The sequence below is a fragment of the Pinus tabuliformis genome, chromosome X (genome assembly GCF_031772625.1).
Source record: "Pinus tabuliformis cultivar Carrire ecotype Pingquan chromosome X, CPIR1, whole genome shotgun sequence".
Taxonomy (NCBI): domain Eukaryota; kingdom Viridiplantae; phylum Streptophyta; class Pinopsida; order Pinales; family Pinaceae; genus Pinus; species Pinus tabuliformis.
In genome coordinates, this window is record NC_142308.1 from 1,585,151,706 (window position 1) to 1,585,169,244 (window position 17,539).

General features: G+C 34.4%; 1 protein-coding gene and 1 long non-coding RNA gene across 3 annotated transcripts; both read right to left on the minus strand.

The window, feature by feature from the left end:
- Positions 1-216: 216 nt before the first annotated feature.
- On the minus strand, positions 217-5,691 carry LOC149146073 (uncharacterized). 2 transcript variants are annotated; one of them, XR_016264291.1, is made up of 4 exons: positions 4,546-5,559; positions 4,407-4,457; positions 4,054-4,092; positions 217-3,896 (listed from the first exon to the last, which is right to left on the minus strand). It is a non-coding gene; the product is annotated as an uncharacterized LOC149146073 (long non-coding RNA). The 2 variants fall into 2 exon arrangements; XR_016264290.1 differs by lacking the exons at positions 4,407-4,457; positions 4,546-5,559 and adding an exon at positions 5,566-5,691 and having other exon boundaries at positions 3,762-3,896; positions 4,054-4,109.
- LOC149146074 (CBL-interacting serine/threonine-protein kinase 9-like) lies at positions 5,566-10,234 on the minus strand. The gene is made up of 10 exons (XM_089447764.1): positions 9,645-10,234; positions 8,627-8,689; positions 8,405-8,476; positions 8,039-8,146; positions 7,825-7,896; positions 7,254-7,307; positions 7,041-7,166; positions 6,626-6,715; positions 6,389-6,514; positions 5,566-6,210 (listed from the first exon to the last, which is right to left on the minus strand). The coding sequence occupies exons 1-10, from the start codon at positions 9,870-9,872 to the stop codon at positions 6,064-6,066; spliced, it is 1,086 nt and encodes a 361-aa protein (XP_089303890.1). The 5' UTR covers positions 9,873-10,234; the 3' UTR covers positions 5,566-6,063.
- Between the last annotated feature and the right edge of the window lie 7,305 nt (positions 10,235-17,539).

Consider the following 17,539-nt stretch of genomic DNA (forward strand, 5'->3'; position numbering starts at 1 on the left):
CGATAAAATTGTTTTGTGGCTGATCTGGGGTGCCTTAGAGGCTGGAGAGCGCCCTATTTCTTGGTAAAAATTTCACTTAGGGATTTTTTTCACCAAATATCTTACAGCTGATTTCTCAGGCTATTGTTGTTCTATCTGCAAAGAAATTAATCATTTGAAATGCTTTCTTAGCTGTAAATTTTCCTCAACTTTTCTTAAAAATACGATGGAGTATTTCATAGCATATTTCAACTGCAATACATATCTCTTTTGTCTACATTTGCACAGTGTATGGGTTAAATCCTTTGAGTGTTTCAGAGGATAGGTTAACTTTCATATCTGACTTTCCAATTGGTGTGCCTCTTTTTGTGGACAAAGCAACTTCCCCTACTCATTGGCACCATGGACCCCATGTGCCCAATAGATTTGAAGGTCCTGGTATACAATTTCTTCAACCATAAAATTTTATTTTCTAATTTTTTATTTTGACTAGCAGATTTGAGTTTGACCCTCGACACATATTTCTGTTTTCCGCTGCTCCTCAAGCTCGCATATATTCCTTCATAGTTTCAGTTCCCCTGCTCTCAAGCTCGCAATATTCCTTCATAGTTTCAGTTCCCAAATAGCTGGCGCCACCCCCTCCATACAACTCTGGAAATTAATTAATTAAGCTTTCTCTCTGAGCCGCCCTACCATATTCGCTATCTTTCTCATCACTTGGGAGATGGTTTTATTTTAAAATTTGTTAAATGGTGCCCTAGGTGAATCTCTCTTTCTCATCAGTTTGGATATGATTTTATTTTAAAATCTGTTAAATGTGACCTCGCTGAATCTGTTTGGTACTATATGGTACAGTTGGGTATATCTCATTGATGCATACATTTTTATACGTTGCTGGAAAATTTTCAAATTTATTATATGCTATCTATATCAGCAAAAGTAATTTTGTCTTGACTCTAGTTAGCAAAATATAGGCAGCACGAATATCATTGTGCACATAACCAGAACTTATAAGACTGTCTACTATCTATTTGACTAAATGTCACTATCAAAAAATTCTGCCAGGTTTATCCCATAGCCTTGAGTACTCTGATTGAAAGTTGGGAAAATTTATTTAATACCCCACTCTAAGCCTGGGTTATGATTTTTGCAAGAATAAGTTGGTGTTCACAGTTTGCATGCTACTGTTTGATCGAATGTATGCATGAAAATCTGTTTGCGGAATCTATGCATGAATTTTTTCTTCCTTTTATCATAATTCAGCGGTCATTTATTCCACCCATCGTATGAAGGTTTAGAATCCTATTTTTATGCTTGAATGTTAAAATTAATGCTTTAGGAATGCTTGGATATTTGTGATTAAAATAATTCAATTTTCACTGCTGTGTAACAAGGAAGGCATTTCTGAGAATACATTCACAAGACCAAAAAAAAATATCTGCTGCTGTATGAGTTTACCGCTGGTTGTATTATGGGTGATTTATGGCTAAAGATGAAACAACTTAACCTAGGACACTGGTGGTATCGATCATTCTTCATTCTGTAAGTGTGCTTTGGTTCCAAACACCTTGGAATGCAGTCTACTGTGTGGTGAATGACAAGCATATTATGCATTAAAACTCAGCACCAGGACACTGAATATGAAATTGCTGCAATATTAATAATGACATTGGGATACAAGTATTGAAATGGAGATTTGCATGTTAAATGTTTGATGAATACACCTGTGAATTTCCTCATATGCATCACATTCTTATTGTATTTTGTTCCATCCCTCGCACACTAGCTGCAGATTCGAAATTGAAAGCTGGAGGGTCCTATTTTTCTTTTTCGTTTCTTTAAGATGCCTGAAAATCAAATTTCACTAAGCACAAGGCTTTATTTTCAATATGAGCTTATGATCTTGCAAATCTGACGTGTTGCTGAAGTTTGTCACCAAACTGTTTGAAGAAATACCAACACAAATCTCCTCCATAAAGGCTCAAAAGCGTTCACTTTTATTCATTGTATGGTAATCGTAGACCTAGAATTGAAAGCTGGAATATGTTATATATGTCTGGAAAACAAGTTGCCTGTATATGAAGCAAATACTTCAAATCTGGACAGTGATCTCTGCAAATTTGAGCCTCTGCTTTGGACTACATCCTAACTGTTTGTTAAAATGTATGTACAAGCCCTGCTTCATACCTTCATAGTAACCGCTTAATTCTGGTGTTGTGTTTTTGTCTTAGAGAAGAAATCTTGCACTTGAAACTTTGCTTATGGCATCTGATCCTTAGAATAACATTCTCACACATACAATTGTTTATATAGCCAGCATAGTAACAGGGTGCATTACAACTGCTTGACAGAAGTCACGTATGAGAATTTTGTATCTGTTTAATAGCCTTCTGCTCCGGTCTTTGCAAGCTGGTTTTGGAATTATACCTTGAAGCTGATTAGTCCTCTTTGTGCTTGGAGATCCACTTTTATTGTGTGCTTTAAAGAACTCTGTTTTTTTATGCATTAATTCCTAACGTAAAGCACTTGTGAAATTTAACTTTCAAGCATATGAGCAGTGTGTAAAGTGGAGACCTGTTCACATTACTCAGAAATCTGTGTTTATAGGGTACATAATTGAGCTCATTTCCCACACTGAAGCACAATCTAGATCTGTTCAAGGGCTTATCATTCAAAGCTACAAGAGATTCGTTTATGAATTTGTTCCCAAACAATTTAGTGCTTAGAGCAGTTTCCATGTCTATTAAGCAGATTTCTTTTATTACATGCATGTAAGCAAATAGAGAAGCGTCATTACCCCTTTGTGCTAGTTCTTTGCAAGCCAAGTTGTTATTAAGGGAGGCCCTCCTTTAGGTGACTTTCGTTCATCTAAGAACAGTAGGGAAACGGGAGCCTAGGTGACAGTGGCTCCCTTTCAGTTTGTCACGAGTGTTGACGTTGCTTATCTAAGCTTGGAAAATCAAGCCGTAGCAGATCTGTGCCTCAACCCACATTTTATTATTACATGCTCATTTGTCTTGCCAATTTCCCTATCTTATGGTTTCCCTCCAATTTTTAGTAAACTAATGTCTGCTGTTGGGAATTAGTCTGTTTAGCAGTTTTAATTAGTCGTTAGAGGGGAGTTTGGTGACACTAGAATTATTTCTGTATACTTTGTATCTTTCCTTTCTTCTAATGTAATGTAAGGCTTTCCAGATATTACCACACATTTGGGGTAACATTTTAATATTTTATTATCACGTAAGTGCATTTGATATAAATTAAATAACATAATTAATCTTATTGAAGCTGCAAAGCATATTTCTGCTTGCAAAAATCAATTTCAAATGGCATGTTATGGTTGATCTACCATTTCAGCTTCATACACATCTATTACATCATATGCTAACTCTCTTTTTTTGGCGAAAGCATTCAATTGATCTACCTAAAAAAAGCATTCAATTGTTCTCTCTTATGAGGAAAATGATAATGATGTTTTCTTTCTCATGACACAACTTTCTTTTATCAGGACAAGGTCAACATGCCCAACCTTAAACTGAAAAGAATTACAATGAAGTGTATCCAACTTATAACAGTTAATGAAAAATCCTTTAGCTAAGTAGTTGTGAGTGGAGGATCTTTATTTCACTAAAGTCACTTAGTACTCGCACTTGATCCCAAGCATATGGAATGGTCCACTTGGCCCACAAGGGACAAAGATGTCTTTGGGGACTTTGAACCTTGGACGAATAACAACATCCCTGCTTAACTGTCTAACCAAAACCCCAATGACAATGATATGGTATATGCTATCAACCACTGTTAATCAGGTTTTCTATAAATGCTAGGTTAATTGGCATCTTTATCTTCTGGAAAGTTATTTCATATGGAAAGTAGTTTCCTTACTCCTTAAAACTGTGTTGCAAGGTTCTCTGCCACTGCAAAAATTAGAAGGTCAAAAAAAGTAAATGTCACTATAAGGCCTGAAAGAGAGGAATTGAGAAGAAAGGGCATAAAATTAAGCGATTGAAAAGAGAAGGATTATAGAGACTTCATGAACCATGAAGCAAGACTTTAAAAGAAGCTTTTTCATACCTTGAAGAAGTTAAATGGTGATCTTCTTCAGATATTGGACTGTCAAGTTGCACAATCTACAATTAAAACACTTTCATTACTAACTACTGCTTCCACTTGTTGAATAGTTTAGTACATAAGTTTCATTACATAAGTAACTTCATGTAAAACTTGTATTATAGTGTTTGGGTACCTCTACTCCATATAAAATCTTGTTTCCAATCCAATAACACAATTTTTAGAACATGGAGTAATGGCAATATAAGAGAGACGGGGATTGCATCAAGTGTTTTGGTTACAAATTTCTGTATCATTAACATAATGAAGAGTTCAAATAAGAAACTTGAGCATCAGTAAATATCAACAACATTTACCTTTGGACTGTCAGGTACATCCATTAAAATGTTTGAAAAGCTTTTGTAAAACTGCAGGAAAGACGAGAAAGGAAATATTCGCACAAAGTTTATGGAAAATAAGGAATAGAAGTTGGTTAAAATTAAACTTAATGTCTACCTTTATAAACTCTACTGTATCCCCTGCTGATTTCCATAACTCCACCAAAGAGAAAGATGGTGCAACTTCAATAACCTGCAGAAACTTTCATTGCTTTCTCTTTAATTTCTCCTTTCTTTTGAGATTTCAGAATTGGAATTATGGATATGCTATGCATGTACTCTATATTTCTGCATCTAATATGAATTAAGTTCAAGAAATTCAATAGTCTGTGTGCTCCTGTGGATGAAGCGCAAGATTATATATCATATTGTAAAGGAATTGCCATTAAATCTGACCTCTGTTGACACGGATAAATATGAACCCTTCCCAATCTGTTTGGCTTCATGAATCTTTATCTATCATCAAATTTAACAAGATTAGTATTTTCACGAAAACATTTTCTTTCAACTATGGAAGGAAGATTATTCAGATTTTATGACATATGAAACAAAGATGAAGAAAATGAAAGTCTAAAGAGAGGATAAACCAGATATACTAAACTGTTATTAGAACCAGTAAGGTTCTAAGGATAAAGACTGTAGGAGTTCAATTTCCTTATATGTCTATTACTAACCCATTTACGTATGGTTTGGAAACTGGATCCAATCATGATAGCACTTAGAGTAGCTAGAATTCTGGCAGAAAGACAGTTGCCAACAAGGAAGATCACAGGGGTCTTCCATAACAAAATCTTTGAAACCCAAATGAATGAAACTAACATAAAGCATCTAAAAATTCCTTAGACCTTTCTCTCAAAAATTCTTTCAATTAGTGAATTCCATTTATACATTACCATGTTTGAAAATTTATGCACTCTAGACCACAATGGTCCCCAAATATTTTTCAAAACAGATGCGTCTTAAAGGAATGAAAAACGTCAAAAGAAGACCATTGATTTCTCTATTCAACAATCTTTCCATTCAGTCGATTTTTCTTCATAAGAAAATGTAAAAATGCATGTGCTTTAATGTATATTTCATTCTCAGATATTAGAAAAAATGTGGACAAGGAGAAAATATCTATAATCCGCATGCCAACCTTGCAAGGATTTACTCTTTCTACTAGCAAGCCTAGACTCTTTACAGCAGCATCCATTTTCTCTATTGTCTCCTTAGCTGAAAGTCTGGAACCAAACTTCCTTTTGTTTCTACCATCATTCTGCAATCCAAAATTGGCATTAAAAGGAAATTAACACATTTCTACACTAGATAGACTTCAATTTTTGTTCATTAAATTAATTATTTTTTACTAGTTTCTGAAAATTTAAAATTCTAATGAATAAAGCCTCTTAAATGTTTCCCCATTACTTATGGCAATTGAAAATTTAAAATTCTAATGAATAAAGTCTCTTAAATGTTTCCCCATTGCTTATGGCAAGCTTCTAAATAACTTTGGCCGAGTTGAGTGAATAGCATGGTATTTTCTTTTCTCAAGAAACAGCGCAATATATTCAATTTGCATGGCATTTACTGCTCAAGAAACTATGCAATATCTTCAATTTCTCATCTTTCAGATTTTCACCAGTTGGAGACATGTTTAGCAGAAAACCAAATCACTAATCATGGACATTCGGAAGTATACCTCCATCTCAAAGAACCCAGACAAGTCCAGATCATTAGACGTTGCAATCAGCTGAAAGGCATTGATGAAAACAGGTCCCTTATCCTTTGTTACCAGATGTTTCTACAAAATACAAAATTTATCACCAAAGAATTCTTGTGATTTTTCTTATTCACATGCAATTGCCTATACACTTGGGTAACGATAGCATAGAAGAAATGATATGTACATTTCATGATCCTTCAAATCTCAATTTTATTTGGACATCGTAAGGACAACTTGAATATTATGGAAACCATACTTCTGTGATATCGAATGCAGCTTGAATATCATCCAAACTAACATCCTCTTCATCCCAGGGCTGTGCAGGAGGATTGTAATATTTCTTAAACCACTCATCTTCATAAATCTGTGCCATTGTGATCCTCTGCAATAGGAAGCTACTTATGACTTCTTCATGAAATCGAGAGTATAAAATGAATCACGAAGAGTTGCAATCCAAATATTACAGTACGCTTTTAGACAAAATTTAACTTACACTTTCTGGTGCAGGGTCCAATATCTCGGTGATTAGCTTCCTGGTCCCATAAGAGAACCATGAAGGGAAGGAAAACTCCGCTTTGCAAATCTATGAACCCAGGAAAAAAAATCTACCATCAACAACCAAAATTCGTTGCGAGGATAGGATTTAATTAGCTGAAAAACAAGATTACGAGATTGGTTGTAACTTGTACCTTTGCATTAATATCCGTGACTAAGTTAGCCAGGCCTGTTACTAGTTTCCCCTTAGGGGCACCCAAAATTTTCAGGGGAAATTGTTTTTGGGGTGCATTTTTTAAAGCCAAAATTTAAGAAATTTGACTTTAAAATATTGGTTGACTTATGAGTTTTTCTATCGGAAATTTGTTTGTTGGATTAGCCACAAATCAAAAGTCACTAGGTTACAAGTATACCTTATGATATTGGTCAATAAGACAAGAATCTTCGAAGGGAGAGAAACCTGCTAGCAATTCAAAGAGAACGACCCCGCAAGACCAAATGTCTGCAGCTGCTCCATAGTAATTCTGTCTAGCAATTACCTGCTAACCATAAGCAATGTGTTAGTAATAGATGAAAAAGGCATATGCTGTAATTCCAAACCCCAGACGAAGAATTGATTTGTATACCTCAGGTGCAACATAATTTGGGGATCCGCAAGTTGTAGAAAGTACAGCATCCGTCTGCACAATGTGTATTTAATTTTAGACACAATATTAGGATCTAGAAACATCTGAAATGTGTTTCATTTTAAAACAGATCTCGTCAGCATTTGGAGATAGGTTTGTGGTCAAATGTCTAGTTGATACATTTACCAACCATAGCTTTGAGGTTTATTTTAAACTAGGTTGACGGATTCAATAAAATGAACTTATATTAATCTCCATTAGCGACCAAAAAATAGGTCCATGGGATGAGCAATAATGGCAAAGAAGAGTGCCTAGGGCATCTCCTCCATAAAACAAAGACAGAGGCTTGCAGATGTTGCTTGCTTGTATGCCTGGGCCAAAAAATTTGTATCTAAATTGCTACCTCAGTTTCATATCAACTAGTAGTGCTTATGTCCCGCCTGATAAGCATATATTTTCTGACTATTTAGTTACTGTTACAATCGGTGAACAGGGTTTCATAGTTAAAAACTATGATTTTGAAACGTTAAGTAATTGGGGACTATTCAAATGTATTAATAAAATATGATACCTGGTGCAAAACACTCAGCCCAAAATCAGAAACCTTCAGATTTCCTTTCTCATCCAGGAGTAGGTTTTGAGGCTGCTCACCAAACCGAAGCCAATTTAACACCAAATTTCATCTTAGCACAGAACATTAACTAAACTCTTCTAAGATCATATGGAGTCCATATATAAAGATTAATTGTCATAATTTATAAATTATACATAGCAAAACTACATACCTTGAGGTCTCTGTGGTATACATTTCTACTATGACAATAATTTACAGCGTCAATAAGCTGATGGAAATACTTCCTAGCCTCATCTTCAGTTAGTTTCTGAAGATAAGCCTGTATCAAAATCAGCAAATCCTCAGTGAGATTCAATTCTGTGTGTTATTTTTATAACCAGGCGCTTGTAACTCCGATTTCTGAGATGCCATATGATAACAACAAACTACTATGTGTGCATTTAACAAATTCTAGAATATAGAACTTCATACAAACAGTAACTAGATATTTATCTAGGTCCATAAACTTTGTTGGTCTGAAATTAGCTACACTTGCAACATACAAAATAGTTGAACTTAAGCCATGAGAACAACTTACAATTTTGTCAGACAAGTCACCCCCTCTCACATATTCCATGATGAGATAAATTCTCTTCTTGCTGGCCAAAACCTACATTTCATCGTTCAAACCAATGATCCAAGGGTCAATTAGCACTCCCTGTCACTCATTCCATAGCCATAGTATTCACTCTCAGTTAATACTTATCACAGATGTACCCAAAAGCCTATTTTTTTTGTTCAACTAATGTTCAGAAACAACCTCTAACAGGCGCACAATATTGGGATGCTTAACAAGCTTCATCGTGCTAATCTCTCGTTTGACCTGCATTTATCAAGTGAAAAACGAAACAATAAATACATACATAGTAAATATTCGATAACACTTCTCTTCAACTACATAAAACTGGAACACTGTCAGCCCTACAACATCTTCTAGACACCGGGAGCTGTGGAAGATAACAGGTTCAAGATGACAAAGCAGAGGATGATAGAATGGCAAGTAGCGACAAGAAACACGAGATCCCAAGGCAATTCAACCCAACCCAGCATAGTTAAATTTTTGTTTTTAAATATCAATTAGTTGCAATTGTGCTTTTATTGTTGGTCAATTGGGTTTATCTTGGGTGGTTGGGAGGCAAGTATTTTCTTCTCCTATCAGATTCAATTCCATTCCAGCAAGTGACATGTTGCATTGGTATGAGTATATTGTTGTAATGATCATGAGGAATGATTCTTATTCTCCTCTTCACCCAGGTTCAATTTCCACTAGTGAACTCATATATCAAGTATATTGTTGTCAGGGCTTCCATTCTTCTTTTTAAATGATCTATATTGTTATAATTGCTTTCGGCCTCGTTTTTAAATGACCTTGAATCCTGAGGAATATCTTACCTTATCTTACCTTTGCCTACCGGTTGAAAAGTAAGGTGCTTTGTCATGGAGAAAGAAAAAAAAACAACTAGAAAAGTTCTCTGCAACCAGTCTACTCACTAACAGGTATGGCTGGGCCATTTTATTACCAAATTGAAAATCTAATAACAAGAAAAATCTCATCAAAACAAGTCCACTCACTTACAGGTATAGCTGGGGCATTTTATTACCAAATTGAAAATCTAATAACGAGGAGAATCTCATCAAAACAAGTCCACTCACTTACAGGTATAGCAGGGGCATTGTATTACCAAATTGAATTTCTAATGACAAAAAAAATCTCATCAGACCAAAGTTTTTTTTTTGAAATGAGAATTGATCATGCATCGAAGCAAATCAAATCCTACCTGATGCATAAGGTTGCAGCGGAATATCATCTGCTTATCTATGATCTTGACTGCAACATTTAAACCTGTCTCAATGTTCCTGGCCACTTTCACCTTGGCAAACATTCCTTCTCCAAGATCACGCCCAAGCTCATACTTACCCACACGGGTGGAGAAACCCATTCTACAATTACTAAAATGGTTTCTCCTTCCTTCTGTCAGATTCAACCAATCAATATATGCGTGCATACATTGTAAGGTATCTTGACTCTCTGTATATCCAGAGAGGCACTGCAAATGTTAAATAGTATTTCAATTCCAATCCCATCCTTGGACATCTGTGCAGCATCATCTGTATATATGGCAAAGAAAAAAAATTGACCCAACTTCCGTGATAAACATCTATGAAAGGCGGCAATAAGCAGACACATGAATGATAAGTGATTGATTTATACTGTTTGAAATCGTCGTATGATTTGCTGTGTCATGTATCAGCTACTCGTCAATAATATCAGAACCATGACTGTTACTGGCTATTCTGTATATTTCGTTTGAATGGAAGATTGGAAAAAAATATAATATTGTATAGGTTGTGGATTCTGTATATTTTGTTTGAATAGAAGATGGGAAAAAATAATAATCTTGTATAGGTTGTGGATTGAGTAGGTAGTCGTCACATGGCTTGTGATTTATACGGACACTTAAGGTTCTCTTATTAAATAATAAGATAAGTATAAATAGATGTTAATCAAATATATAAGATTCCTTGAAATTAATGGGCTTTCGTAGTGTGTAAAACAGGCCATATAATATCGCACTATTATTTTTATTAAATAATAATATTTTTTCTGTTTGGCTAAGTTGTGTAAATGGTGAGATGATTGGACATTCAACTGAATATTTTTATTAAACAATAATATTTTATAAAAATAAATATTTTCTGTTAAGTTAGGTTGTGTAAATGGTGAGATGATTGGACACTTAATTTTTAGTTTGAGAAATCACAATTTAGAGGTATCTAATTAGTTAAAATCATGTGTATTTGATGGACTTTCATAGTGTTGGGTTGAGTTAGGTTGTGTAAATGGTGAGATGATTGGACACTTAATTTTTAGTTTGAGAAATCACAATTTAGAGGTATCTAATTAGTTAAAATCATGTGTATTTAATGGACTTTCATAGTGTTGGTTCATATAATATCGCATGTGTTTTTTATTAAATAATAATATTTTAAAAAAATAAATAATTTTCTGTTTGCTAAGTTATGTAAATGGTGAGATGGTTGGACACTTAATTTTTAGTTTGAGAAATCACGATTTAGAGGTATCTAAGCAGTGAAAATCATATGGGTATTGCAATTTGTCTTGGCCACATCAACTCTTAACATGGTTGAGTTTTTACCCATGAAATTTAGAACAAATGATCTTCACATCACATCATAGAGTGCCTTTAACAATACATTCCATCACCACCTATTTTATAAGTGGTAGGTTAATAAATATTAAATAAATATATAAAATTCTTTAAAATTGATATATAAGAGATAATAATGTATAAAACAAAGTATTATTAAATATATAATTTTTTTTAAATATATAATTAAAAATATTAATTATTTAAAATTTTATATATTAAGTTTATGGCAAGGGTTTGTTAACTTTGCTTTTACTTTTTGAACTATTCCAACAATTCTGTTGGAATATATGACTATTTTAAATTTTGAAGGTTTATTTATCTGATCATGTGATTTCGACATATACTTGAAGTTTGAATATTTAATTGTAAAGTTTACCTACAAATATTTATGATTATGATTAATTATTTTTTATACATATATTTATTATTATGATTAATTATTTTTTTATAAAAATTTATGATTATGATTAATTATTTTTTATAATTAAGGAAAAAGAAAGTTTATATTTTAAGAAATTTAAGTTAAATCATATGTGAATTAAATTATAAAGAATGTATTATGTTTGTGAGAGATTTTTCGGTGAAAATCACATGGGATATCATTTGTGGACGCGTTTCAAATCAACTAGTGTGGTTCATCGTCAGGACAAGTTGAAAAAACAAATCCAACTTAGCAAGTTAAATAGTCTGAGCAGAGCCTCCAACGGCTAACTTGACCAACGGCTAGCTTGACCAACGGCTAGTTTGACTCTAGGACCGGGGTCAAAATTATTTTATTAATTTAATTAGTAATATTTAGGACCAATCCCTTAAAAATATAAAAAAATATTTTTAATGGGTATTTAGTTCAAAAAATATTATTAAAATTATAAGTTAAATAGTATTTAATCCAGCTTAGCAAGTTAAATAGTCTGAGCAGAGCCTCCAACGGCTAACTTGACCAACGACTAGTTTGACTCTAGGACCGGGGTCAAAATTATTTTATTAATTTAATTAGTAATATTTAGGACCAATCCCTTAAAAATATAAAAAAATATTTTTAATGGGTATTTAGTTCAAAAAATATTATTAAAATTATAAGTTAAATAGTATTTAAAAGGAAATTTAGTTAGATAAAGGACCTTATAATATATGAATAAATTAAATGACTAAATACAAATATATAAAGTAAAAAGTTAATTAATAATTAAATGGAAAATTAGTTACATAAAGGACCTTATAATAAAATAAAGTAGAATCATAAGGCTGTTAGGTTAGTTAGAAAATTAGTTAAAATATAAGTTGATTAGAATTTAAATGGAAAATTAGTTATATAAGGGACCTTATAATAAATTATATGCAGGAATATATGAAAATATATATATATATATATATATATATATATATATATATTTGAAATGGGTGATTATTCAAAAGTATTATTAAAATTAAAAGCTAATTAGAAATCACATGGAAATTAAAGTACTATAAGAAATGAAAAAATTAACTCTAAAAAATAATTAAATAAATAAATGAAAGGAGAAAATAATGAAGAGAAAAAATAAAAATAAATAAATAATAAAAATAAATCAATAAAAAAAAATAATAAAAAAAAGGAAAAAATAATAATAATAATAAATTAAAAAAAAAACAAACAAAAACAAAAACAAAACAAAACCAAAAACAAAAACCTTAAGAGGAAGGCGGAAAAACGACTAGGAAGAGAGTGTTGGGACCCAACACCTACTGATTTTCCAGCCATCCTCTCTATTGAGATTGCTTGGCCTCTTTTCAATCTCAAGCGCTTCCCTAAATTTTCGATGATGGAAATGCGAAACCCTAGCAATAACACTAGCCTCCTCAATACAAACATGATGATTGGTTTTCTCAGCATGTTCAGCTAAAGCGGAAGACTTAGCTCTCCTATGCTTAAGGTCCGCTGCGTGCTCGCTAATCCTTTGATTAATGGAGCGACCAGTCTCCCCAATATAGGGGGTCCCACAGGAACAAGGGATCATATAAACAACTTTCATATCCTTAGGGCCAATAGGATCCTTCACTGATATGAGGGACATACGAATGGTGTTCAGGGGCCTAAAGGTCACAGGGATACTATGCTTCCTGAGAATCTTTCCAATTCTATCAGTGGTCCCCTGAACATACGGAAGATGGACACATGGAATTCGTTCCTTCGGTTCCCTTTTGGTCAGAGAATTCTTGGAAGCTTTAAGGAAAGCCCTCTGACCCATGTATCTACTATAACCATTCTCAACAAAGACATCAAGCAGATGGGATTTTTCTTTCTCAAAGCTCTTCTTGTCCGAGATCCTTAGGGCCCGAGTAGCAAGGGTATTGAGAACACCCATCTTTTGAGCCGGGAAATGGTGGGAACTGGCATGAAGATATTGCTCCGTATGAGTTTTCTTCCGAAAAACTTGATGGGCGAGGGAACCATCACTATTCTTAGAATTAAGAATATCAAGGAATGGAAGGCATCCATCAACTTCCTGCTCCTTAGTGAACTTAATGGCTGAGGATTGATTGTTGAGATGATCAAAGAAGAGATCAAGCTCATCCTGGCCATGAGACCAGATGGCATCGGTGTCATCCACATACCTTTTCCACAACTTTGGCAAAAGCCGGGAAGAGTTAAGAGCCTTGGACTCAAAATCTTCCATAAACAGATTAGCAACGACAGGGGAAAGGGGTGAGCCCATCGCAACCCCACAGGTTTGCTCGAAGAACTCTCCTTCAAAACTGAAGAAGGTGGAAGAACTCTCCTTCAAAACTAAAATATAAAATAAATTAAATCAATATTAAAATAAACGTATTTTTTAAAATAAACTAAATAAATATTATTGTTTACATAAATTCAAAATAAATTTGAGTAAATTAAGATGCTTTCAAAAAAATTTGATTGTTGGTAAAAAATTATTAGTTTCAATTGAGGAAAATTATAGTCTTTGATTGAGCCGGTGATTGATAATATTGTAGATAGGTGTTTTTTTAATAATTTAGGTAGACTTTCTATTACTTTGATTGCTAGGTAAAAATTGTAGTCTCGATTAAGGAAAATTATAACCTTGATTGAGCCAATGACTGATACCAATGTAGATAGATGTTTTTTAGCTAGGCTGACTTTTATATTAGTTAATAAGAAAAAATATAGGTATGGAGTCATGAAATATATCCCATATGCCTGATAATATTGTTCCAAATAACTAACTCTACGCCTATCTAGACAACCAAAGAAATGCACATAATATAAACTAACTAAAAAGCAATCAACTTTGCAGAACATTTTAAAACACAAAAAAACTTTAAAGTGAACCATCATTAGCTTATTCCCCATTTGAGGTGAGAAGGGGTGATATAAAAGGAGTCATCACCTTGATCCACGAGCAGAGGTGATGTGCCCCACATCAAACAACATGGTGTACTCTCGACCATGGTAAATGCTTTCGAGGTGTGGTGATTTACATTCCCCTTGGGTCGTATAACTGGTCAATTCACACATATATGAGTGATTGCAGTTGAATGATGGAGGCATCATTACATGCAGGAGGATTTAATAACGATGTAGGTGCACTGTTGACTTTGGTATGATAAATTTGGAAGGTACTAGGGATCTTTCCATGGTTCAATTCTTGTTTTTCATTGGTTAAGTTATGTTTGTCGTCGATACCCATTTTGGTTGTTTCTCTTCAGCCTCTTGTGTGGTGAACCTAGGAGACCCATGCTTACTACAATTGTCAAAAGGAAGAAGGTTATCCCCAAGAGTTGGTAGAGATAGATAATGGTCTGGTGACAAGCTTGTTGTAGCCAGGGTTTTGCTGGATGTGGTGCTAATGGGGGTGCTTGAGGCTAGTTTCGTGCGGCAAGCTCAACCCAACAGTTTTGGGACTAGACCCCACCTGATATTAAACAAGAAGTACAAGACTTGGAGGACAATGTTGTGAGTGGGCCATAATGTCTACAAGATCATGAAATTATGGAGGATGTCCATCAATGGGTACCTGATCTTGGGCACACCCATGGAAGACAGAATCAATACTTGTTGACCATTGATCTATATTGGCAAATGAAAAAATTGTGCTCAGTTGGGTGCTTCTAGACAAGCAAGACACCAAAAATGAAATTTTAATGGTGCTTAATGAGATGGAGAAAGTTTAGGCAGAGATACAAGATTCCATGGCTAGGTTGGAAGAACGCCTCCTTCATGTAGCAGGTCCTAGTGGCAACAAGTTAGTGAAGCGAAGCCCCATCGAGGTGGCTACTTCCTCCTTGTAATTTCTTGTTTTTTCCTCATGCAAGAATTTTCATGCCTTATAGTTAGGGTTTAGTCTATCCAGTCATAACAATTCAGACTCTGTATTTTGGGATATTAACTACTTCATAGATAGTAGTTATAGTTTAAATAAGGATCAAGGAAGACATTGCCAGTCTATAATTAGAGCTTTTGTATTACAAACAAACTATATTTTTGTTAGTTACTAAATTGATGTTCTGTTATTCTGTTATTCTGTCAGTAGTCTGGTTTTTCTAGTGGCAAACCATTGATAGGCAGAACTATGCATAACATGTAAATATCATTTTAGATAATAGAATATAACTTACAAAAAAAATATCATTAACTTGTGTGAGAATCCACCTAGGTCAAAGTAAGAGCATGACCATCCTCCTCGCTACTATTGAAGTCAAGGTTGGCGAGTTTCTTGGAGAATTGAAACTTTAGTGTTCAATTTGTTATCCTGTTGTTGCATATCATTTATATAGAGGAGAATTTCTTCCTAGGCCTTGTTGGCTCAACCAAGATTTTTCCCATCATAGTTTTATTTGCCAATATAAATCAACAATTTGCATGTATTGGGTCTGCCTGGACCTAGTGTATCTTGTGTTAGAGATCCACTATCCAACACTATCCACCACCTATATATTAGAGAAGAATTGATGCTCAACTTGAGCTTCACATTCTTCCATCTCTATTTCCTCTTGGGTGGACTGTGAAGTGCAATCCCAATATATGTGGGCAAAGGCTTCAGTGTTGGCCTAGGCCCTAGTACAAGATGGATAGTTTCTACTAGTGTTGCCAAGACTAAAGGAGGAATGACCTCGCCGAAGCATGGTGATTGTTGGTTGGAATGGAAGGTGGAAGATGGAGAGGATGAGAGTGGCAAGGGGAGGCCTTGATGAGTTAGCCAACTACGACGAATTGTGATGGAGCAGAGGAGCATAGGAACACCTTAGCAATGCCAAGTAGGAGCAGGGAAATTCCATGAGAAGGGGAAACCAAGGGAACCGAGGCCAGAGAGAAATAAGGATGGATGTCCTGAAAAGCTGAGGGAAGACTAAACAAGGGGGTGAATGTTATGCTCTTGACCTGTGAAAAATCCAAAATACCAAAAATACAAAGAAAAACAAACCAAAACACATAATTATCACATGAAATGAGAAAAACTGCAAAGTATTTTATTATTTAGAAACAGATTCAAAGTTCACTTGCCTTTTCGAAGGGGCAACCTCTAGTAGAGCAGAGCTCAATTACAACAAGACTCGATGATCTTTCCCTTACTAACTAAGACTATTTATAGCTAAATGACATCCAACATCCCAACTACTAGTGGTCCCTTGCATAACATGAGTTAACCACTTATTTATTAAATATGGCCCGTTTACAACTAACTGTGGTCCCTTTTCTCTAATGCGGGTTAACCACTTACAATTATTAATATGGGCTTTATTGACTCACTAACTAACTATGACTCAGACTTGGCCCATTGGGCTTATTACATAAATAAAGTAGTTAGGGTTGGACCCTAATAGGGAAGAAGTAATGAGAAGAAAGAAAATAGCAAACTCAATCCATAGGAGAATCATAGAAATAATGGGAAACATACCCATAGTGCACACTTGGGATGTGATTGTTCTTGCTTACATGTACTCACCATATGCATTGCCATAACTATTTTGTGTTCAACATCTTGAGTACCAAACTACGACCCCAACTAGTGAAATGATGCTTGATTATGATGATATTCATTACACATAGCAAGGATGAGGTGATATGACGAGCCTTTACATTCCCGAGTGCCCATCTAACATGTGCGCCATTAACCATCAACATTTGTCTAAGCATCGAGACCTTAATCAGAGGGTTGAGCACAATATAAAGGGCTATCTAAACTACCATGCCTAATGGACGCCCTACGTGGGGAAATGTATATAAATGTTATAAATATATAATATTCTTTAAAATTGATGTATGAGTTTTTCTTCGTGTAGAAAGAAAGGCATTGTTAAAACTATATTTTAGTGTTTTTTTTAATTAAAATAATGATTTAAAAAATATATTTTTAATTTTTATTTTAAATATATGATGATTTGAATTGTGAGGGAAGTTGAGCAACTCCTCTTAATCTTGTGCCACTGAAACTCTAAAAAAACCCTAGCCACATTGCACTTTTGTTGTTGATAGCTTCTGCCTCTGGGGGTCCAGACCCTCCTCCTCCACCTCCCAATCC